General features: G+C 37.7%; 1 protein-coding gene across 24 annotated transcripts in view; it reads left to right on the forward strand.

Moving 5' to 3' along the window:
* The window catches only part of nfixa (nuclear factor I/Xa), a 94,432-nt gene that overhangs the window by 60,204 nt on the left and 8,221 nt on the right, over positions 1 to 26,007 (forward strand). For 10 of the 24 annotated variants that reach the window (XM_081361955.1, XM_081361966.1, XM_081361956.1 and 7 more), the window contains 8 exons: positions 16,354 to 16,416; positions 16,632 to 16,706; positions 17,902 to 18,022; positions 18,194 to 18,229; positions 18,357 to 18,484; positions 19,956 to 20,036; positions 22,512 to 22,643; positions 25,478 to 25,647. In XM_081361955.1, the coding sequence (XP_081218081.1) occupies positions 16,354 to 16,416; positions 16,632 to 16,706; positions 17,902 to 18,022; positions 18,194 to 18,229; positions 18,357 to 18,484; positions 19,956 to 20,036; positions 22,512 to 22,643; positions 25,478 to 25,647 (806 nt within the window). The remainder of the gene's footprint in view (positions 1 to 16,353; positions 16,417 to 16,631; positions 16,707 to 17,901; positions 18,023 to 18,193; positions 18,230 to 18,356; positions 18,485 to 19,955; positions 20,037 to 22,511; positions 22,644 to 25,477; positions 25,648 to 26,007) is intronic. The other 14 variants (XM_081361972.1, XM_081361973.1, XM_081361959.1 and 11 more) reach the window with 3 other exon arrangements.

Here is a 26,007-nt window from a genome sequence, read left to right on the forward strand (position 1 = left end):
ATAATTACTACATGTCAGACTTTTACAAGCTTTGACTAGTAGATTTATACATCTTCTGAAGAAAAGTGGTGTAAAACTTGATGAATGAACACCATGATGAAGTCTAGCATGTTCTGAATAGTTTCTAGGTGGTTGCTAAGGAGTTCTGGGTTGTTGCTAGGCAATCATCACCCCCCATCATTGTAAGTCTTTTGCTTGTTTTTTATCTGGCAGGTTAATATTGTAAGTCTCGTTACTTAGAACAGAAGTTTTCCAACTTTTTTTGATACCATATAGTAGACCTCTAAACATGATGATTTCATTTCAGAGGACCCAATGAAGGATGCTATTTATTATTAATAATATATATTAACTATTAAAGAGCCATTTATTCTGTGAAAAATATATTATATGTGTAAAATGTTATTGGAAAAATTACTTTCTATTATTTTGACACTTATCTTTTTTTGTTATATAGAGTTAGAGACCTGAAGAGAAACATAAAACTATTGCTGTAAATAGAATTAATTAATTATTTCCTAGCAGTCTTTAGATGGCAGAATGTGTAATAATTGTATTATTTATTTATTTATTTATTCATACAATCATTCATTTACTTATTTTTTCATTTTAATACATTTCTTTGTTTTATTTTACTTTTATGTTTTACACCATTTTTAGGCTTTGTTTAAATTAATGATAAAAAACACTGATTTGTGTCCCGCTTGAGCCCAGTTTGAAAATTATTTTAGGCATAATTCATGTCCATTCATTCATGATGTTTAATAAGTCGGGTTATTTTTATTATTTCAAAATATCCTCTCTCTTTCTCTATTTCTCGGTTTCTTTCTCCCTTGTCTCAGAGGTCTGTTCTGTCTCTGCTCACATTTATAATTTAAAGAATATTTATTTGATTAATTTCTTCAGGGATTCATGTGTATTTTGGCTTGATGTCGAACATCCGTATCTCTATCTAGTCTCTCCATTCTCTCTTTTTATGTGTGTTTGTAATATGTTGCGGCTCAGATTAAAAACAGATTTCTCAAGGGCCTCCACTAGACTAGACACACACACACACACACACACACTTCCATATAATTGCACAGTGTGTCTCAGCTTAGTCCCAGTGGTTTGGCAGTAGATTTAAGCTGCGTGTGTGTTTTAAAAGTGCCAACATGCCCAGTGTTATTTTTTCTGTATATCCTCTCAATCCTCCCAAATGATAGGCTCCGCCACAATCACGTAAAGTGTGTGTGTTTGTGCGCTACGATTCAGTCTTACCTAACTGTTTTAGGATGTTATTTAGGTTGAGCTCTGATTGATTGAGATTTGGGTTGTTATGCAACTAAATCCCCCATTAAGAGACTAAACACCCTCTAACCTTTTGACCTCACACACACATACTCAATCTCACAAACATTTCAGAACCAGAACCAAGCAGTCTATTTACACAGACCCAAAAACATCTCAGAAATCCCTGGTTTGGGTGCTCTGATGAGCTCTGGTCATGCAATGTCTCATCGGTAAAGATGCTTGGTGACCCGTGAGATCAGTCAGTGGTGTGTGTCTGTTTGTGTGTAAAGCATCAGTCAAGAATTGGTTGTGGCAAGTGAAAAACAAGGGTTGTGGCAAGGGTTTACAGGTGTAAGGCCAAAACATATTCATACTCATTCAAGGTACACAGGCTTGATTGCGCATGTTCATGTTCAGTCTTGTGTTGCGTTGCCTCAAGTGGCACTATAACAACAGTGTAAATTCATTTGCATTGTCTTTTACGCCTAGTTTGCTCTGTCAAGTCCACAAGTTAGTCAAATTTGAAAAGTAACTCACACTCACCTGTGTAAGTTAAACACTTATGTTTAAAAAAAATATATATGTTTGCATACTTGCATACAGTATGGTCTTGGTAAAATAGCATGTTAGTACTATTTGTCAAATTTTTGTTTTGTTTCAGAAGTGGACTGTTAGTTTGAGTTTTATTTCATGGCCACATTTCCAAATATTTGCACAATTTTCTTTGGACTCTGTGGTAGTCGAACTTTTGGTTTGTTCCGTTTTTGTTCGGAGACATTCACATGCAACCTGCGTCACATGCTGTATCGCCATCTGCAGGTGGGATCTGACCTTCTATAATGATGATAAAATTATATCTTTTTAGTTTTTTTTTTGTTTATATTTATAGTTAATTTTAAGTTTAGTTTAAGTAGTTTTTTTCAACCACTTTTTTAATATTAATTTTAGTTTTTCACTTATTTTGTTAATTTATTTCAGTTTCTGAATATGTTTTTAACGCACTGGATAGTTTTAGTACGCAATAATTTGGCTGATGTGTATAAGCGAGTGATCAAGGGTGTGAGAAACAAGTGTGTGGGGGGAATCATGAGACGTCTGTTTGCTGCATTGTAAGTGTGTATTTGTCCGAGATGAAACATGAAAGGAAATGAAGGAGTGTGAGATTTGGACGTGTTGAGAGACTTCTGTGGTCTTGCTATTGGCAGACAAGTGTTTTCATTTGTCTACTCGCACTGCAATAAAATAACCATAACTAGAAAGAGAGAGAGAGAGTTGGCTGATGAAGACATTAGATATGTGAGTGGCTGCCAGAAAACTGCCTTTTCTCATCCTACTGTATTCATTTACATCTTTAACCATCACTCTCGGACGCCTGTTGGAAATAAACTTGCTATCCTAGCTGAAAGTCGTTAGCTACACTACATGTTACTAATGAATGGCAGATAACTATGTTGGGGCAATATTTATTTTTTCAGTTTGCTCATGTCAACTTGTCAGGATAATTGCCCAGCATTAAAAAGAGCTGTGTTGTTAAGTAGTTAAGTTAGTAACTCAACTCATTGTTCTCAAAAACAGAGGGAATGAAAAGGTTGTAATGTTTTGACTTGTTTCTCTACTCGTGTGCCTATTCCTAGTGAATGTTTCATTGAAGAGAGTCATTACGGCATGTCAGCCACCAGGGCAGTGAGGCAGAACCCACATTAAAGATCTTCTCCAGCGGCAGTAAGCAAGCGTGACCGGCCTATTAAAGCAACACACTCGAACACATCTACAGGATCAGGGCACTGACACATTGAGTGTGTGTAATGTTTGTGTGTGATGGGGCATCAAAGTGTCTGGAGGAAGTGTGTTATGGGGCGCTGTCATCACTGACACATTCTCTTGCTCTCATTCTATTTCTTACACACACACACACACACACACACACACACACACACACACACACACACACACACACACACACACACACACACACGTAAAGACACAAGTTGGGTTTTCATGTTTTATGGGGACTTTCCATAGACATAATGATTTTTATACTGTGCAAACTGTATTTTCTATCCCCTAACACTAACTAACTAACCCCTAAACCACCCATCATAGAAAACTATTTTTATTTAACATTTTCAAAACACATAATTTAGTCAGATTTTCACATTTTAAGCTATTTTCCACATGGGGGCCAAAAAGAAATTCCCCACAAGGACAAGGATTTCTTGTATTGCCATCCTTGTGGTGACATTTTGTCCCCATAACTTAGGGTTTACCTGTCACAAACACACACACACGTCACATTCAGGTCAGTGAGGATACAGTTCCTGCTTCCTCTTGTCTCAAACAATGGGAGCTTTATTACTGCCCAGAAATATTTAGAGAGAGAGAGAGAGAGAGAGAGAGAGAGAGAGAGAGAGAGAGAGAGAGTTATTTCAAAAACCTGTGTGCTCACCACCGCATACACAGACATATAGCATACAAATAAACCTTTTCAATAACACTTTCTTCCTGGTTATTCACTCATTTTCCTCAGTAAATATTTTTCCTCAGGCATTAAAAAACTACCAGTCTGGAAGATTTTTTGAGAGAAGTCTCTTCTGCTCACCAAGGCTGCATTTATTTGATCAGAAATACAGTAAAAATAGCAATATTGTGAAATATTATTACTATTTAAAATAATTGGTTTCTATTTTAATATATTTTAAAATGCAATTTATTCCAGTGATCAAAGCTGTATTTTCAGCATCATTACTCCAGTCTTCAGAGTCACCCTTCAGAAATCATTAAAAATGAATATGCTTAATTGTTTTCGTGGAAACCATGAAACATTTTTTTCCCCAAGATTTTTCGATCAATAGAAAGTTCAAAAGAACAGCATTTATTTTAAATAGAAATCTTTTGTAACATTATAAATGTCTTTAATGCCACTTCTGATTAATTTAATGCGCCCTTGCTGAATAAAACTGCACATTTCTTACCGACCCTTTTTTAAATGAATACATTTATTTGTCTGTTTGATCATTCATTCCCTTGAGGACCCATTTAAACTCTGCAGCTGTTAGTCTGTACATCTGTAATATGTCTATGTTGCTTCTTTTAATTCACTATACCAGTTAAGATGAATGCAACAGTATCTAGGGCTGCTACAGTTTTTAAATAAAATCAGTGCAAATAGATCATGAAAATGAGCCATTGTGCGTACCGTATTTCAGGAAAGGCGATTTGCACCCTAAAGCGATTTTCCTAAAGAGATTACCAGGCTGGCCATGTTCTATTGTTGATAGTTTATCTGCAAACAAAACAATTGCACTATTCATCCCAGAATCTGATCTGATGCTCATAACAGTCCTGCACACAGCATGCGTATTTAGTCTTCGGACTGATTTACTATTCTAAGATTATTTCTGTGTCTACATGTGCGTGTATTTATAGTGTTTTAGGCATATTTGTAGTACATTTTATCCATATATTTATCCTTTCCAGAACTGTAAGGCTCTTACACTGGCATTTGGGGATGAGTTCAGTAATCACACGCACCACCCATCAAAGTATGTTTTGCAGGCCTGTATTTAGCAGTGTGTTTGTGACTGCAGGGTATTACCGTATTTTATAGCTAAACCTACAGCAGATCAACGGCTACAAGCCACAAAGTATTAAACTGACTGATTGTAGGCAGAGATAAAGCCCAAATACGCTCACACAGACTCAGCCTGACCCCAGTACACACTTGCCAGGGCAAAATGAATGGGATAATGATGTAGAAGAGCTGGATATCTGTGAGGTTTTGCCTGTCACAGTCATCCCAGCATGCACTGGTGCGGGTCCCCAGGGAGTCGTGAAACATTAGTGAGGTAAAGAGAAAGACGTGCAGGAGAAATTAAATGCGGATCTAAACATGTTAATGGGTTCCAGCTGCTCTTATCGGAGAACCAGAAGAGGTTTTGAGATTCCAGAGATTTTGTTTTAGAACTTACTGTGCTGTTATTCTGCAGAGATGCCAAACAAAGTAATTAACTTGTAGAAAGTAATTACCTCAACTCAAAACTAATGAGAAAATGATCAGCTTCCTCAAAATGATGCAACTGAGCATCTTTAGCAGGGTATTCAGAAGCACGGTGAGTTTTAGTATAAAACTGGAGACAAAACCCCAGTTTCCACAAAAAATATGAAGCAGCACAACTGTTTTCAACATGGATAATATTAAGAAATGATTTTCGAGCAGCAAATCATCATATTAGAATGATTTCTGAAGGATCATGTGACACTGAAGACTTGAGTAATGATGCTGAAAATTCAGCTTTGATCACAGGAATAAATTACAGTTTAAAATATATTCAAATAGAAAACAGTTATTTGAAATTGTAATACTTTGCACAATATTATTGTTCGTACTGTATTTTCGATCAAATAAATGCAGCCTTGGTGAGCAGAAGAGACTTCTTTCACAAACATTTATAAAAATCTTACCGACCCCAAACGTTTGACTATAGGATCAACACCCAACAATACGACAATAATTAAGATGGACACTTGACCATCACAACCTTTCAAGCATCAGACAAGCCCTGTGTTTCTCTCTCTCTCTCTCTCTCTCTCTCTCTCTCTCTCTCTCTCTCTCTCTCTCTCTCTCTCTCTCTCTCTCTCTCTCTCTCTCTCTCTCCATCTGATTTCACTTATCTGGCAGTTTCGGTCTGAAAGGATACTGATGGCCTAATAATCCCACTTTCCTGCAATTATCTCTTTTTTCCCTCTCATTCCATCTTCAATCCCCCCCCCCCCCTCGTCACCCTTGATGAAAAGGGGGAAGTGTGTGGGACGCTTTTCTGTAACAGTGAGTGTGTGACTGAATTCCTGCACTCTCTATGAGAATCTGCAGATGTCGGTGGGGCCGCTACAGCGCCGCAAAAAATACTAGTCAAGATTCAAATAACTTTATTGCCAAGGTGAAAGAAATCTTAACATTACCAAAGCATTAATAACACTATACAATACAAAAAATGATAATAATATAAAATAAAAAAAACATATATGTATATGTATATGTATATGTATATACATATAATAACATAAAAAAAAAATACATGCTTTACATGAAAATAAACATAGTCCTTGAAAAGAACAGGGGATGGAAAAGGAGAGGAAGAAAAGGAGGGAAAACCCAGCGTCTCGGCCGCAGGGTATGTGCATTTGCTGCCAGAGAGGTGAACGCCACCCAACTAAAACAGAAAACTAAATCACTAAGCAAATGTTTAGATGTCTGAGCTGCATCTGGTGTTGTGAGCTGAAGGGTTGGACTCCGGCTCCTAGTAGCTGAAAAGAAATCAAATCACATGCATCAGATCAAATTAAGGAAAACAAGTGAAAACTCTGGCAGCATTAAAGGAATAGGTCATCCAAAAAAAAATTAAAGATTGGTCATTATTTACTCACTCTCATTTTGTTCCAAACCTTTTAGCTGTTCAAATGAGAATTTTTTTATATAGTTCATAGTGACCTTGTCTGTCAAGAAAGCACCAAAATAGTAAGGTACAGTCCCATTCAAAAAATTTTTAAATGTCTTTTATGAATCAGAATGAGCTTTATCACCACATATGCTTGCATATATACAAGGGTTTTGTCTTGGGGACAAGACACAGATAATAAAAATAAAATAAGTGAATTTATAGCCTATATATATATATATAAAAATACACAGTATACAAAATAGACAATATGTATGTACATGTATGTTATAGACAAATGCAAGGGAATGTGAATAAGAGGTATGTTAAATAAATACAATTATAAATAGTGTTGCATATTGCCCAGTGAGGTAGATGGCCTGAGGAAAGAAACTCTGTTCTCTCTATTGTGAAATATTATACAAAAAAAAAAAAAAACATTTTTTATTTTGAATTTTGAATCAGCATCATTACTCCAGTCTTCAGTGTCACATGATCCTTCAGAAATCCTTCTAATATTCTATTCTATTCTATTCTATTCTATTCTATTCTATTCTATTCTATTCTATTCTATTCTACTTGCTGCAACAATATTTATTATTATCAGTGTTGAAACAGTTGTCCTGCTTAATTTTTTTGTGGAAAATGGGAAGAATTTTTTCTTAATAAAAGGATTAATTAAAAAATGATATATATTAGCCTCTAGTTAGCCACAAACTTTTAAATGGTAGTGTACTTAGATCTGCTCTGATTGTCTTATAAAGGGTTAGTTCAAAACAAAATTTCTCATGTCGCTCCAAACCTCTATGAATTTCTTTCAGCTACTAGTGAAGTACTGTAAACACAAAATAAGATATTTTGGAGAATATTTTAACAGTAATTTTTCCATACAGTGAAAGTCAGTGGGCTGCACAACAACATGAGACCACAACGTCTCTCATTATATGGACAAAAAAATAAAAAATAATTCTTGTTTATTTCAAAGAAAGTCATACAGGTTTAGAACGGCATGAGGGTGAGTACATAAAAGCATTTTCAGTTTTGGGTGAACTATTGCTATAGGTCTTTTGAAACACTTCAAAATCATACAACTCTAAGTATAAAACAGTAAAAGTAAACTATACATTGCCTGTGCTCAGTTTGTAACAATCCATCTTGTAGAAGTGGTCACGCTCTGGAAAGCAGTGTTTAATGATAAATATCGCTGGCATCTGGGCCTGTAGGTGTTTCTGAGAGGCGGTCTGTCCCGCTCATCCCGAGGGCTGCTGAGGGCGGGAATAGAGCCGGTTCATTTAAGGTTATTGTGATTCGCTTCATGCCAGATGATAGACAGCACCTGCCGCCCAGCTGTGCTCTGCTGGAGTCGATGCATCTGTGGCCTGGAGGCTCCTCCTCTGTTCCTCACGTTAAACACCAACCTCACTTCCTGCTCGCTTCGGGGTGAGGGGACAACAGATTATTAATACGAAAAATATGTTCAAAGTAAACATTAAAAATACATACTGTTTTCACAGATTACAAGAGAAAACATTTTATTCTGTCATTTACTCACAAATTAAGATATCTTGAGAAAATGTCCCTCTGTAAAATAATATTGTGTAGCCTACAGTAATATTGTGAAATATTGTTACAATTTAATGTGACAGTTTTGTTTTACTATTTTTTCTATGTAATACAATATAATACATCCTAGCTGAATGAAAGCTTTTTTTTTTTTTGTTATTGACCCCAAACTTCTGTTTGTTAAACCCAGTAAGGATATGCACCAGATTACCAGAATAGCTATTGAGTGAGGTTTGCAGTGAATAATTCATGTAAAGGTTTTAACAAAAATGCTAGATTCATATTTAAAGTAATTAAAAGCATTATCAGATGTCTCCGTTCTCTTGGTTTGATGTGAGCAAATCACTTAAATGGAGGTGTGTGTTGGTCTTGACTCTTTTGGTACACATTCTACCAGGTAAAACAGGTAAACCATGGGCATCGGTGTTTCTTGGGCACCACCGTCACTAAATGGCAATCACTTTGTCAGCTTTCATGTGTTCAGGAATCACTCCTGCATCGCAGACACACATGTGAGGGTAACTCTGGGGAGTCATTTTAATAAGGTTATCACTCCCAAAACTTTGCAGTGCGTACGTGGCCTTTGTTTCTAACTGCAGACTCAACCTCTCTCTCTCTCCTTCTCTCTCTTCCAACGTTTCCTCTTTTTTTCCACATAAAGCTGTTTTTCATAAACTAGCCTGGAATAGCAGTCCCTGAGGCCGAGGCCTGAAACACTAGCTCTCTCTGAGCTTTCTGTGTGTGTGTGTGTGTGGAGGCTGAAACACTAGACTTTTCTGAGCTGCTGCCAAACAGATGCAGTCACTTGCAGTTCCACTAGAGAAACCTTCATGGCTCTTTCGCTCTCGTTCACTTTAACACTGCATCTCGAATCCTCATTCTCGGATCTGTTTGTGATGGATTTTCAAAGGATGATGCTTTCTGATCCCTCTACAGCTCTGTAAATATTAGTCATTCATACAAAATGAGTTTGATGTTATTTGTGGTGTTTTTTATGGCAGAGCCCCTAAACCTCAAATTGAAATTAAAATTGACTGACTTTACCTGGTCTTTCTGTGAATGATTAAACATGGAAAAAAAAATCTTTGTAATCTTTCATCAAAATGCAATAATTTGCTCCTCTTCAGAAATGACTTTCTTTTGTAGGTGATGTCACCAAGTCCTTTTAATGTTAAACCCCTTCGCTCCAACTTTTCATTATCCAATCAATGATCCAATCAATTCTGGAAGTAAAATGGGTTGCAAAATGTGTTTCAGATGCATCTGGCACCATTTGAGTTAAGGAAAGTAATTTTTTGACTTGGCCCAGCGAGTAACGACCTAGCAACCACCCACAATCCCTTAGCAACCGCATAGCAACACGCTAAATATCACACCAGTACACTTTAAAATAGGACTGCATGATTAATCGTATATTAATATACTCATTTCTCCTCCTCCTCCTTTCTGCACTGAAAAAACCCTGCTGATGATCTGAAAACACAGATACAAGAACGTTTTGGCGATCTCCATTGTGATTTTCTACTTAAACGAGGCTGCGTGTGCTATTTGCTACAATTCAATTTTGAGAGAAAGCCTTCTCGGTAACTCACTGTAATAATCCAAACTTCGACTATCTCGACTATATTGTTTGCGATTGTGGTTGCTGAATAAATGCTTTTACTCAACCTCTGTGCTTCAATACAAACATACTTTGGAATTATTGGAATTAATATTAGGAATTTCATTATTTTAGCTTTTAAGAGAAGCTTCTTAAAGTATATAATAAATATATTTTTCACTTGATTTTTGTGAAAATGCAAAAAATCTGATGAAATGCAAAAAGAATCAAATCGTAATTTTCACCATTATCATGGTGTTTTTGGAAACTGTACAACAATGCCTTTACAACCAACTAAACCCTCTAGCATTATGGCGCCAAGAATTTTAACCCTTGTGTGGCAATTAAAAAAAAAAGTTACGCATAGGTTCATGTCCAAAAACTGTCATAAAAATTTGAAGCTTGGGAGCACAGATTAAAGTTTGGTCTCATTTTAAAGCAGACCCTTGGCAGATTATTGTTAAAAAAGTAAAAAATAAATAAAATAAATATATATATATATATATATATATATATATATATATATATATATATATATATATATATATATATATATATATAAAACCAATTATATTGGTTTAAGTTGATGAAAATGATTTATGAACATTATTTTATATAAAATAAATGTTTTACTCTAAAACTGCTAGAAAATCTAAGTCATAAATCTAAATAAGTTGTGTTCCAAATTTGAGGTTGATATCTTAAAAAAGGAGCTTTCAGTAAGATTTTGTTTGGGCACAGTACCAAATTTTCCCTGTTAAATGCCAGCAAAGCTGTACTGGTGCACACAGTGGTTGGATTTGGGATTTTTAGTAAAGTTTTTTTTTGCAGCTTTAATGGGTTTCAATGGGGACATTTTTGTCCTTGAGGCCCTGAGAGCAACTATTTTGTGTTACTGTTGCAAAATAGATTTAATAAAAGGCTCTGTAGGCCTCTGCTGAATCCCACTCACTCCACGTTCCCCAGACAAGGTGAGAGGAGAAGGTCCCAGATCAACGTCAAGACCCGGTAGACTGTCAGCAGCCAATTATTAGTGACGTGACGAACAGTGAGAATCAAGACGGACAAACTCCTCTTCAAGCTTCTTATCTCATTTAATAAGATAAGAGCCAAACCACACACACACATACACACTTAGCTCAGGTCAGCACTGAACAGCTGTGTCTGCACTCCCTCGTCGAGATGTTGTGTTTGTGTATGTTTACACTCAGATTTTTGCTTGTTTTTAGGACCGCTGAGGATTCTGGGAAAAGCTTATTGGATCCTCTTATCATGTAGTGAGGTTTATTAGTGCGGTAGCGCTAAAGGATCATACCGATAAGCGCATAAACACACGCATGCATGCATGTTGCCCCAATTTCTAGTTTTAAACAACATGGATAAACTCGTGCGAAGGCTTCAAAGATGCGTATCCATGTGTAAAATTTCTTCCCCTGTCCAGCTGTCACGCTGACAGTGCGCTGACCCTCCGTGACCTCAGACGTCCCGCTGCAGAACACACACTCATGACATCATTGAGCATCTGTGTGCTTCAACTACACAATACACAAAGAACTGTGAGGGGGCGGAGTTTGGATCGGAACCCCCATATCTCATTGGCCTGTGCGTTTGGTTTCCAGCTCTGTGATTGGCTAGAAAAGGAAACTCCACCTTCCACATACAAGCATGTTAGGTTTCTGGCTCCGTGACTTAGGGTCAAAGTGCGTGTGTGTTCATGTATCAATGTGTGTCTTCTGTCTGTTATTCTGTTTGTTCTCCTCCTCTATTAGTTGTCTGTTCACTCTGTTCTCTTTGTCTAGATGTATGTTGTGTACTCCTCTCTTCTCTTCACTTTCCTTGGCAACAGATCCCGTCTGCCTTCCCCCTCCTAATTCTCTCTCCCGGCTTTTTTGGCAGAACCTTCTGTTCCCAGACCTCCTTCAGGCTCTTTCTCTTTGTATCACTTTCTTTCTCTTTCTGTGGCACAAAGTGGCATTTTTACGTCACATGATCAGTTCGGTGGATCTCTGTGGCTCTATCCAAAAAGATTTTGGCATTTTCTGAAGAACTAGAGTGGTGCTGCTGTGCGCAAAACTCACCGCTGTGATGCTAGCGTGGTGTTAGCATTGAGAAGTTTGTTTTTCAAATTAATAGTTTTATTCGGCAAGGATGCATTAAATTGATCAAAAGTGTGTGTGGTTCAGGTATTCTCTATGTTATGGGCAGAAAATGTCCTTGTTCTCATGGGGATATTTTTTGTCCCCATGAGGAAATAAGCTTATAAATCACACTAAATGAAGTTTTTCGAAAATGTAAAAATGCAGAGTTTTCTATGATGGGTTGGGTTAGTGTTATAGAATATACAGTTTGTACAGTATAAAAATCATTTTGTCTATGGAAAGTCCACATAAAACATGGCAACCCAACGTGTGTGTGTGTGTGTGTTATACCTGGTATCCTGTGCAGCTCTTCACACACTGAACTATTGTGAAGCCTATTTAACAGTCACATCCTGTCTGGGTCATGGGTTGTTCTGAGGACACACTCTCACACACATACACAAAAAAATCGATGCACATCCTGCTGAATCTCTCCAGATTCGGCCTTAGATAGCGCCGACTGATAGATAGTTTGTATTGCATAAGATTGTGCTTGTGATGTAATTTATTGGCCTTGTGCTTGTACTGTTGAGAAAGACAACCACAGTGATCAAACCACAAGTGTCAACAAACTGTGTTTATTTTTGTTGACACTGAAAGGTGATGTTTGTTGATGTGAAATTGCACACCTGTGACTGCCCTGAAATGGCCCAAATCACATCACCTGCTGTCTCCCAAAGCTCTAGGGCTTTTCCCTCGCTGTTTACATGCCCTCAGGAGCCCCCTACTGGACACAAGTAGAACAGACGTCAAATGCCTGTGAGAGGTAAACCTCAGGAAATCATCACCAGGTCACATCCAATGGCGAAACCCCCAAAAGCCACTTTATATTTAGCATAAAGAAAATTATTTCTTCTTTTTCATCAATCATTGCATCTTTTTACATAATTAGATGGAAATTAAGAATATTTCTCCACTGAATTGTTCAGTATTGTACATAAATGGTACATTCTCAAATAATTTAATATATATATATATATATATAAATTATATATATAAAATAACATTTTAAATAAAATTAAGAGAATATGATTTTGTACATTACATTTAAAAAAAGATTCAGCATTTGTTTGAAATAGAAATCTTTTGTAACATTATATCTTTACTGTCACTGTTTACTGTCATGAATCATTGCATCTTTTTACATAATTAGATGGAAATTAAGAATATTTCTCCACTGAATTGTTTAGTATTGTACATAAATAGTACATTCTTAAATAAATATATTATTTAATATATATATATATATATTAATAAAAATTATATATATAAAATAACATTTTAAATACAATTATTAAGAGAATATGATTTTGTACATTACATTTAAAAAAAAGTTCAGCATTTGTTTGAAATAGAAATCTTTTGTAACCTTATACCTTTACTGTCACTTTTGATCAATTTAATGTAAATAATTTAAATAATTTTACTATGTAAATAATAGTAAATAAATAATTTACTACGCAAAAATATTTATTTTTCTTGAATTTGAGTTCAAATGTGACAGGCTGGGCAGGCTTTTACAATAGAATATAATTGAAAAGAGTAGAATAGAACAAAATAGAGCAGAGTAGCACAGAATAGAATAGTTTATTTGAAGCAAATTATGATCTGTCATTGGGCGATTATTATTTCTGTAGTGATTTGAGAAACACAGTGCGATTAATATTCGACCTTCTCAATCCTCCTCTGTCTGTCTTTGTGGACAAGGGTTCTCCTGGGGTTCGGATCCAGTCAAAAGCTTGTAAAGAGCCCAAATCATGTCTTCAATAGCCAGGGTGCATCACGCTGGTGTGAGTGTGTGTATGTGTGTTAAAGCTATTTATGTCCACACACTGATGGAGATGCTTAGATTTATGTGTGAAAGATGCATCTCTGTTTTTATTTTTCTGCTCTCTTGTCTTGTCTCTCTGCTTATGTGTGTCTCTTTCTCCATTCGCTCTCTGTGTGTGTGTGTGTGTGTGTGTGTGTGTGTGTGTGTTGTGTTGGCAGACTCTGGCTGCAGACGGGCACACAGATGGGTGACAGGCTGTGCCGAAACCAATCTCACACACCTGCTCCTTCATACACAGACTTACACATGCATACATAGAAAAATGTACACACACAAATGCACATTGAAAACCAGCTTGCTTTTAATGAAATAACCTCACAAATGAGTTTACGTTCGCCGAGCTGCTCCCTTAAGCTCTTCATGTGTAAGTGCAGACAGATGTTTGTCTCGTCTGACTCCGTAACTCCCGAGCATCTGTAATCCAGCGCGCTCGCAGTCAAAAAACCCAGTACCGCTCACACACGAATGTCCTCGAGCTATGAGATATTTCACTGACACTGAGCTCAGGATGAGAAATAAATAATTAGAGCTGAAAGGAAGCCGGAGAATGATGACTATTGGCTGATAAATGAGTGCGGAGTGAGAAGGCGGAGGGGATTAGGATGCTTTGGAACACTTTAAGAGCATTATGGATTAAAAAAAGGTCAGAATGTTTAGCAACATAATGCTAAACCTCTTAAGCGAAACCCAACTGCATGCTGATAAACGGGGACGGAGGGAGGGGGCGAGGAAAACAGTGGCTGTATGGGGTTTAACATCTGTTTGGGTCAGAGAGAGACATCGTTTTATTGGTTCAAACACACACGTACCTAAAGTCTCATATCTCATGTCTTTAGAAATGATAATTAAAAGGACATGTATGGACATCTTCTCACTCCTTATGATGAAACTTAATGCAACGTGCAACAAATTCCATTTGACAGCTGCTGTGGATGATGGAGTTTTAACATAAAACTCAAAGTTTTGGTCTGCTTCAAACGCAAAGCCGTTTACAATTGATATAGTCTACTTTTATAAAAACTTTTAAGGTAAATTTTTTTTAGAAAAAGATTTTCTTCACAAAATCATATAAGAGAGAAAAGTTTAGGGTAAGATTTTTTTTTTTTATAGAAATTACTTATTTTAATTAGCAAAGATGCATTAAATTGACCAAAAGTGAGAGTAAAGACATTTATAGTCTTTTTTGCTGTTTTATTGTATTTTGGATCAAATTAATGCAACCTTGGTGAGCAGAAGACGCTTCTTCCAAAAGCATTAAAAAATATTACCAACCTCAAACTTTTAAATAGTAGTGTATATATATAAAAAAAAAAAAAAAAGTTGGGGCAGTTGTTTACTGACCTAAAACCTTAAAGAAAAAGTAGTTATAAAGGTGTTTTCCCTCCTTTTGTTGTGTCTTACCTCACCTACAACAGCACACCAAAAACAAAAGGTTCATGAAGCTGCTCTAGATGAACAGTACACACTGTATTAACATAATTTGTGTGGGTGAAGTCAGTTTGCAATCTTTGCAGTCTGCACTGATCTGTGTGCATGTGTAAGGTTTCATCCAGAGCGAGAGACACCAACTGCTCTCGTCTGTAGTAAAACTCTCATAGGTAAAAGTTCAATGACTTCATTATTAGCTCAACTTCATGTCGTTACAAACCTGTATGACTTTCTTACGTGGAACACAAAAGGTGAAATTTTGAAGAACGTCCCAGCTGCTCTTCTCTGTGTACTGATAGCAGAAGGTGTTCAAGCTCCAAAATAGTAACACCAGACAGGGCTTCTTTCAAATTCGTAGCAAATTAAAATGGTAGATGTCGCTCATGTCGCCAGAAATCTCCATTGAGACTGAATGACGGTCGCTGAGTGTATCGTCCTCCCCTTTTGAGCATCAGTGAGCTCAAACAGGACTGGGATGCTGTATGCCATCATATGAAACACAACCTACTGTACACATTTTCCAGCCGTGTTCATGGGTTTGGGCCTATGTTTGTGTGTGTGTGTGTGTGTGTCGTCAGCTAGCAGGAATGTGTGTACACCGCCAATACTAAGATGGCTGCCAAAGACTAAAATGGCTGCCAGAACTCCAGAAAAAGAGAAAGAGAGAGAGAGACAGAGATGGAGACTACATGCTAAATGGAGAGAAAAGAGATCGTCTCGCTCTTTCTCCTCCGTTCAGTCTGCTGTTCTTTTGTTTGTGCGGGTGTATTTGTCCTAATCTCTACACACTCTCTATCAAATCGTGCTGGCATGGGCCAGTGTGTTCCCTTATCACCCACAACCGCCCGATAAACACCTCCACAAGCACACATACACACGCAGCCTGCCACAAACTGTGCTGATAACGCACACTTGCATGCATATGTACTCAGACACTCGTTTCTCATTTTGAAAATATCCGCTCTCAATGTCGTTGTGTCCAAGTGCCTAAACGTCACTGAACAATCCAATTCGAACAGTAATAATTGAATATGAAGCATTTTCTGCCATTTAAATGCATATTTTTTTCTTTTTGTCTCAATGCAGAATCTGGGCAATCAGACAATTCCAGTCAACAAGGAGACTCAGACATCAAACCCCCACCAAACGGTGAGAAAAAAAATCACACAGACTGAAATATATATTTTTTGTGATATTATAAATGTCTTTATTCTCACTTTTGACCGATGTGATGCATCATTGCTGAATTAAAGTACTTCACTATAGTCTGATGCTTGATGCATGTGGTACTGGTCTCTTTAAACATGCTAGTATCACAGAGCCCAGGTTCCATTTGAGTGAGGCACGTGTTTATCTCTCTGCAGGACATCTGAGTTTTCAGGACTGTTTTGTGACTTCAGGAGTGTGGAACGTAGCCGAGCTGGTACGAGTGTCTCAGAGTAAGTGCTGTAACACCCACCCGTGTTTTCTTAAATCTGCAGAGCCACGGCACCTAATACTGTATTTAGCTACATTTTGTTTCTCAATTCATGAATAACTCGTTCAATTATTGCGGTTCTTATTAATGAATCAGTGGATGAATCAGTTTAGTAAACACTGAATCAGAAGAGTCATTGATGTAATTCGTAGTAAGAATTACTAACTTCCTCATTGAATCGTCTTGAGATGAATCACTTGCTGACTGAAGTTATTATGTCTGATCCAATTTCTAATTTGTAATGGTAATTTGTACAGTTAATTAGTCTTAGAGTTTCAAGTAGAAACTTAGAGTATTATTAGTCTTAGAATTAGTCTTAGAGTATCTTTTGGGGTACTGCCCCATGACAGCTTTTGTACCTTTTTTTCTGAGATGTGGTCTGCAAAAACATATAAATAAAAAATCCTATAGGAAATTCTGTAAGTAATACATCTTACACCGTGTCCTAACTACACACGACGCGATAAAAGGTATATTTTCCATGTTAATCAGAGTTTTTGTCCTAACCAGCCGCTACGGCGTCCCGCGACGATTTTAGAAACGGTTTCGATTTTTCTGCGACGTCGCCCTGGAACAACTAACACAAAGTGTGCAATGATAATCTCAGGGACTGTTTATGTGCTTTATTTAATGTTAAAAGCGTGTAATGTGGATTTGAATATCATTTAGTGCTCCAGCTTTGTAGCTGTAAAAGCAACAACGGATAATTTACCTCAGATCTTGAAATTAAACAAATGGGAACAAGAACGTTCAAACTATGAACAAACAAGTGTATTCTTTGACAAAGATTGTTTTAGTAACTCAGTAGCCTATGTATTTATAGTAATGTTTAAATAGTGTAATATTTGTGAATTTGATTATGTAGCTACTTATCCATTTTCTTGTGATTGCCATCAAGATTACTACTGGTGCTGTTCACTCACCGCGAGACTCCGCCCACACACTGTTCTGATTGGCTGTGGGTTTTAATTGATTTCGACGTATCTTGCAGTCACGTCGTGTCTACTGTGTGGACAGACAAATTATTTGTCGCTGGAATCTTATCACATCGCGTCTGGTTAGGACACGGTGTTACATTAATTTAGCATAGATTCATTAGTACTTCACTCTAAGTTCGATTTCTAAGTTTTTCTCCAACATTTTTATCTCTTCTGCAGCCCCAGTTGCAACAGCATCAGGTCCTAATTTCTCACTTGCGGATCTGGAAAGTCCCAGTTACTACAATATCAACCAAGTAGCACTTGGCAGACGTTCGCTTGCCTCTCCTCCATCCACAAGGTGAACACACACACACACACACACACACACACACACACACGCACACACACCCATATACCTGCTGTTTGTGCCTGTTTCAGTCTCTCTTCAGTGGAAATTTGATCTGTCTTGCTCTCCTTTTTGTCCTTCCTTCTGTTTTCCCCCTTGTCTGTCGTTCTTCTTGCGCTGTAGGTCTGAGGTGGAGCTGTACGCCAGTCTTCCTCGGAGGTACTCAGTCTGTCACAGTCTTCTGTATCTCTGCACCTTTTTCTGTGTTTCTCTCTGCCTGTCTACAGGAATCTATCACAGGGGCATTTAATAACCTCTCGCTCGGTCTCTCTCTCTCTCTCTGCAGCTCTAATAAGCGCAAGTCTATAGATGACAGTGAGATGGAGAGTCCTGTTGATGATGTCTTCTACTCCAGTCGTTCTCCGGCCGGCACCAGCTCTCAGTCCAGTGGCTGGCCAAATGACGTTGATGCAGGTGAGCATCGCATTTACACACAAATACAGCTTTTACACTGAAACGGTGCTGATGTCTGAGTCTGGTCTCTGCCAAACTGTAGCAGTCACCTTTGAGCACAAGCCCACATTTCCACTAACTTGAAAGCCGAACATTTGAAGCCGAAGATTTCAATTACTATTGTACAACATAAACTGCCTACAAACAGACTTCAAACACTACAAAAAGTGTTCATGACAGGATCCTAGGATGACTTGAGTAAATCATGGGCTAATTTTCATTTTTGGGTGAACTATCCCTTTAAAAAATCTTAAAATGTCCTATATTCAGTCAGATTAAGTATAATTAATCTAAAATTAAAGGTGCACTATGTAACTTTTGTCCTTCTTGCAGTTAATTGCATGCATTTTGCGGCAATCATACTGCTCATAAAACATTCATTAACTCTATTTACTGATGACAAGACACGCACGGGCGAGTGACGTATGCAAATTCCTGTGAAACCACTATGATTTAAATTTGGAGACTGAAAAACAGGAATTGTGATACAGCCTAATGTAATTATTATAATTCTTTTTTAATAATAATGACACTAAGCTTAACAAATTTGGCTAGATTGCTTATGATCTACATTTGACGAATAATGACAGTCTTTACTTTATGATGTTTGTAATTTGTTGTAGATTGTTGTAAGAATGCAGCTGGAAATAGTAAAGCATAGACATTTCAAAATAAGTGTCCCTTTGTATTTCATACTTGTTTATAATTAAAACTCCCCCATTATGTCTTACATTTAATTTTAACATAAACTCTTGTAGCTTCTTGTTACAGGAAAGAAAGAATGAGAACAGTTGCATAAACATAGCCGCTAAGTTAAGACTGTGTCTTAAGAACTAGTCCGACCAACTAGCAATTAGTTATGGCTAATTAGCCGTACTTTTCAGATTCAAATTAGACTATCTACCTTTTTATGTGACTGATTTAAAAAGTTAAGACTAGTCTTGAAAAAAAGAAATGAGATGACTAACCTGTAAAACTAGTTTATGCTACCAGCCCCAGGTCTTAAGTCTTAAAATTGATTTTATAAACTCTGATATTGGAACCAAATGTCATGAAAATAATTTGGTTCTAATATTAAGAATAATCAAAATTTCAAATGAATAAATTATCTGAATAATTTGTTCTCGGATCCCAACCCTATTAATTCTAGTTTATCTAGAATCTAGTTTTATTTTCCATGAGTTCAGTCAAACTAAGTTGTTGATTTGAAAACTATACATGGTGAGAACCCTCACGTCAGCCACTGACATCATAGCAGTTTGTGTTTTAAGACAACCAAGGAGGAAGTCCCGAAGAACAAGACGGTTTTTGAGTTGAGTGGAAATGTGTGGAATGAGGCCAGGTTGGGCACCGGCACCATGTCGGTGGAAAAGGCATTAAACACACCGTGACCATCATGACCTTCTTCCCTGTTAACAATTCCCTTCTCCAGTTGCAGTACAGCACCATTTGACGAATGTTCAAGAGAGGAAGATAAAACATGAGAATGATGGCGTGCAGTTTCCATACCATGGTTAGAACACACACCACACACACTTGCACATGTACATAAGCAGTGGGAGAAGACAGGTCAGTGTCAGGACAGGACAGTGCATCAGGTGTCAACTAAAGAGCAGAATAAAAGTGCTGCTTGGTTAGTCTGTTTTCACCCATGTTATTGATTTGTTTGTTGTTTACCATCATTGAAGTCACTTTAATGATAAAGTTTGATGTTATGCAGTATAATATGAGAGGTTTAGTGTTGATGAAGGGTGCTTTAATCTTACTGGGCTTTAGGGGTACCTAAGACACTAAACTAAATGAATACCTTAGTCACAATAAAGCAAGTAGTGTTGGAAGAACCCAGATGGGCCAGTCGAAGTCAGAGCAACACACAAACAAACACTGAGAAAATGCACAACACAGGTGCATCTTCTGTCCATGCATTAACCACACACACACACACACACACACACACACACACACACACACACACACATACACACACTCTCAGTCTGTGTTCTGGTCCCAGATGGCTCTTCCGTGTATCTACAGTAGTGGGAGACATCTGCTCTGCGTTTGTGTGTGAATGTCATAATCAGATAGCAATGCCTTTCACTGCATTTTCCCCCATGATGTCCTTTTATAATGTTAACAAAGGTTTCATGCACTAAAATTATTTTAGTTTTACACAATATTTTTTTAGCCTCTCTTTGACCATGTTAACCAGTCAAGGTATAAATATCTGGTATAGATGTCTTCATCTGCTACCATTCAAAAGTAGGTGGTCAGTAAGATTATTTCAATTATATGCAAAGAAACTAAACTAAAATTAATACTTTAATTCAGCAAGGATGCATTATATCAACCAAAAGTGACAGTAAAACATTCATAATGTTGCAAAATTGTTCCATTTCAAACAAATGCTGAATTTTAAACTTTCTATTCATCAAATAATCCAGAAACAAATTTATCCCGGTTTCCACAAAAAATGTTGATAATAATTAGAAATGTTTCTGAAGGCTCAAGTCACTTTTTAATGGTTGTGTAAGTGCACCATTCATTTCAGTTTATTAATTTGAAATATACCGGAGTAATATGTAAATTTAGCTGAAAACTGGGAGAGAAAAATCTATTTTTATAGTGCATCAAATTCTTATTTCAAAAGAACCAGGTGGCGAGAGTGTGTTGTGTGCATGTGTACACATTTTGTGATAAATATCCATATACAGACTTAACACTTTCAGACGCATTTGCACACTCCCACACACACACATACACACATGCGAGAACAAACGCACTCAAAAGTGCACTGAGAAAGGGGAATTAAGCTGAAATTGGATTTAATGCCTTGTAATGTAGAGAGGAAAAAATAGCATATAACTGAAGTGAAGTTCAAGTCTGTGTGTATGAGTAACGGTGAGCAATGGGTGCCAGGAGGACTGTGTGTGTCTGTGTGTGTGTGTGTGTTCTTTGGTTATCTTCCAATTATGAGCCATCCCTGTTCTGTTATCACTTTCTCCTGCTATTTCTCACCTTTTCATGTTATTTTCATCTCTTTCATCTTTCTGGTGATGGATTGAACCAGTTGAGGTGTTGCTAATTTAATAGTTAAGGAACACTTACAGAAGACTACGGTTGGGTGGCATGACGCTATACACTTTGCGAAGGTAGAAATGTGTCAACGTTTATACTGCTACAGGCTATATATGCTTGGCTATTTGAGGACAGGACTGCTTTACGTTATTTACACATTAAGGGCGGCAAAGAAACGTGGAGGAATGTGAAAATACAAAGCAGGACGCAAACCAAACAAGCCAAGACGTGGAGTAACGTTAGTTTTTTTTTTAAAGGAGTAGTGAAGCTGAATTTAGTTGTTCATGGTCGGCAAGCAACTTCGAAACTTGTTCGTGTGTGTGTGCATTTTGTATATTTTACAGTGTGGCTCATCCAGATTTTAGAATCAGAACTATCATTTTTATAATATGAATTATGCTGTTTTTAAGTCTTTTAACTCAAGCGTTTCACTGATAACATGTATCGTTCATTTTCGATACATTTTTTTTAATGATATTACAAAATATTACAACTTGTCGATCAAGTTCCAAATAAATATAAAAAATAGTTAAATATGATGAAGTATCTTTAATTTAGATGACTAGATTATCCAATAATAGACATTACCAAATAGTTATTAAAATAAAATTCTAGTAAAAATTGTGATGTGTATACTGTTACAGTAATATAAAATGGCTTTTTTAATTAAAGTTTTTGGTCATACCGCCCATTTTGATTTGTTCTGTTCGTCAGCATTGCTGGTATTAAAATGAGAAGACAGATGATTACCTCGAAACAAGTGAACATGCTCATTAAGTTTGTCATAAATCAGTCCCCTCCCTTCAAAAACCAAAAATGATCAGTCAAGTTAGTTGAGCTAGTCAGCGAGTGTTTGATTGGTGTGTGCTGTGCCCTGCTGCTGTTGTTGTTGTTGACGTGTGGTTTCTGGCAGGGTTGTCCTCTCCCGGGTCTCTAAAGAAGCCAGCGGGGAAATTCGATTTCAGCGCCCTGTCAGCACAGACGAGGTCCCCCCGAATGGCCTTCACACACCACCCGCTGCCCATGCTGGCAGGCGTGAGACCAGGTGAGACAGACACACTCCAGCAGGGAGAGAGAGAGAGAGAGAGAGAGAGAATGGAGGGGGAAAGGAGGGATTTAAAGTATTAGATTGCAGCGTAGACTTCTGATTGGTCCAAAAGTTCTGTCATGGCACCACACTAGTCCAAAATTACCCTCAGTGGCATTTGATTGGCTCTAAACAGTGGCGAGTTATTGATGGAGACCTCTGATTGGCTGGGCAGAGAGACAGAGAGAGTGAGGAGCTGCCACAGTTTATGAACGACACCATCCATCTACGTACCCTCTTGCTCTCCATCTTTTCCTCTCTTCTCTCATCATCATTTCATCCACAGCTTTTACCTCCATTTTTCAAGTGTGTTTGGTGGAAATGTCCTCATGTTTCTTTAAATGTGTGACCTACATTTTATTACATTTTATTTTATTTTAAGCAAATTATGTGTCGCTGTATGTAGAAAGATGTTATGTGAAATCTTTTTCAACTTTTGAAAGTTTAGAGTTTGAGAGTTTAAAACTTTTGCTTGGGTTGGGGCCAAGTATCGATTCTCGTCTTCTGTTTAGCAGATGTCAGATGTGCATTCTGCGACCATTGTGGACAAAATGGTCGCAGAATGCTTAATACTCTTAAAATACTTAAAATACTCTGACAGTGTTCCCAAGACATTTGTACATCTCTTTGCGACGATTGGTGCTCATTCAATCATTAAAGAACAGTGTGCAGAATGTCAGAGTTGAGTTCTTGATTCGCTGATTTCGTCTCATTTCAAGCATTCTTATTTCAACTTCCATGTGAATCACCAGAGACTATTTTGCGGTTGAAGAAAAGAGAAGGAGAGGGACGGAGACACAAACGGGAGAAGCCATGAGGGAATGTTTAGAAAGCTTCCCAATGCGTAACAGATGCGTGGCCAAGAGAATCGTATAAAAACTGTGCATTTCGCTCTCTGCGTTTTTAAAATTAGCCAGCGAGCATGTTGCTTGTTATACAGGCATGCTGTCATTCATATTGGCACAGGACAAAATGTGAAGGGGAGTGTGTGTATGTGGGGGATGATGCTCTTCTTGGCAGGCGTGTTCGGAACGCCATGAAAATCCCGTCAGTAAAACGATGATATTCAGAGGCATTAAGACTGCACTCTCACAGGCCACTCAAAACATCTCCATCCCCACCCAAAGGAGAGCGATTCAAAGCTCCCTCCCGTGTTGTCCCTGACGTCCCAGATGTTTAATCCCATCCGATGGCCCTGGGAAATCGCAGAATTCCTATCCGTTCGGGTCCGACTGCAGCCGGCGAGGCCTAATCAAGTAAAGGTCAGCGGGACAGAGAGCGCCAGCTTTAAATGGATTATACGTGCGTGTGATTATGGAAGTTTTTCTACGGCAGACGCTTCTGGTTAGGATGTTTATGCAGAGTCGAGACAGTGGAAAAAGCAAGGTTTGCGTTAGGCCGGGGGAAGAGGGAAGAGGGCAGAATGCGTGCGTTTGAGAAAGACTGTCTCGCTGCCGTTTCTAATGCGTTTGTGTGTGTTATGGATGGATGTTGGCCGCTGTTGTGAAAGAGATACTGTGGTTTGCTTTTGTGAGTGATGAATAACTCTTTGGAGATTGAGAAGATACCGTTTTTGTTTTTGTTTGTGTGTGTGTGTGTGTGTGTGTGTGTGTGTGTGTGTGTGTGTGTGTGTGTGTGTGTGTGTGTGTGAGAGGGCGTTTATGAGTGCATTTGAATGTGTGTGTGTGTGTGTGTGTGTGTGTGTGTGTGTGTGTGTGTTGGCACTCCATAGCGCCTGGCTCCTGCCCAGTACCTAATGAGATTAAGAAGCACCAAAAAAATGAAAGACTGAAGAAAAAGAGGGAGTTAGAGATAGACAAAAAAGAGGGACAGGATGAGATAGATAAAGAGGAAAGAGAGGATGGTGAAAATGGCATTTAAAAAAAAAAACAGTACATCCAAAAATGAATTTCTGTCAACATTTACTCATCCCCATGTTTTTCCAAACCTGTATGACTTATTTTCTTGTGTGGATAAAGAAAAGAAATGTTACTCAGAATGTTCATGCTGCTCTTTTCCATATAATAGAGGTGAATAGGAAGCTGTCAAGGTGCAAACATTTACACTGTTGATTTAGTCTATATAACTTATGTGCTTTATTTCTTTATTCGGCAAATAAAGAAATTTATATTATAAATTAAAATGGGTAAGAGTGAAAGTAAAGACATTTATAAATGATTAATATTCCAAATAAATGCTTTGTTTGAAAAAAAGTATCACGGTTTCCACAAAAGCAGCAAAACTGTTTTCAACATTGAAAATAATCAGAAATGTTTCTTGAGCATCAAATCATCATATAAGAGTGATCTCTGAAGGATCATGTGACACTGAAGACTGGAGTAATGATGCTGAAAATTCAGCTTTGATCACAGGAATAAATGACATTTGACAATATATTCAAATAGAAAACAGTTATTTTAAATGGTAATAATATTTAAAAATGTTACTGTATCTTTGATCAAAATCAATGTAGCCTTGGTGAGCAGAAGAGACTCCTTTCAAAGGATCTAAACAAAAATCTTATTGACTCCAAACTTTTTGAACGGTAGCATACCATATCTCCATGGATTTTAAGTCATTTACTGAAAATCTTTGTCTTGCTTGGTCTTAAGGCACCATTTGTGATTAAATAAATGAGATTTAAGAGTCTTTAAAGAGGTTTTAAAAAGTCCCCATTCACTTTCACTGAATGGAAAACAGCAGCGTGAACATTCTGCTTTAGGTCTCCTTTTGTGTTTCATGTGGGTGAGTAAATGCACGTAGCGCTCACTCTTCCTCTCTCTCTTTCTCAGGGAGTCCGCGTGCCTCAGCCTCTGCCCTTCATTTCCCTGCTCCCTCCATCATCCAGCAGTCCAGTCCATATTTCACCCACCCCACCATCCGCTATCACCACCATCAGGACCCGCTCAAAGAGTTCGTCCAGTTCGTCTGTGCTGACGGCTCGGGGCAGCCGGGGGCACAGGTAACACACGCACACACACACACACCATCATCACGATTCAAACAGCACCAGTGGACAGGACACACACACACACACTGACACACATCTCTGCTAAAGTCCCTCTCTCTTTCTCTTCTTTTCTCTTTCTCTCCATTATCTAACACTTGACAGTCTCCGTTTTTCATGTTTTGAGTTTGATTTCATCCTCTCATCCTTGTGTCATGAAACACTAAAATATATTTTCAAAACAGATATGGCCGTGCTGAGCAATGATTGCAGTTTTTTAAAGGTTTAAATTAAAGGTTCATCATGTGGATTATAAGCCATATCAGTTTAGTCCTTCAGTTCATTTAGCATCTATTTTCTTTGCACCACTGCCAA

Source organism: Scardinius erythrophthalmus (genome assembly GCF_964197995.2).
Source record: "Scardinius erythrophthalmus genome assembly, chromosome: 3".
Taxonomy (NCBI): Eukaryota; Metazoa; Chordata; class Actinopteri; order Cypriniformes; family Leuciscidae; genus Scardinius; species Scardinius erythrophthalmus.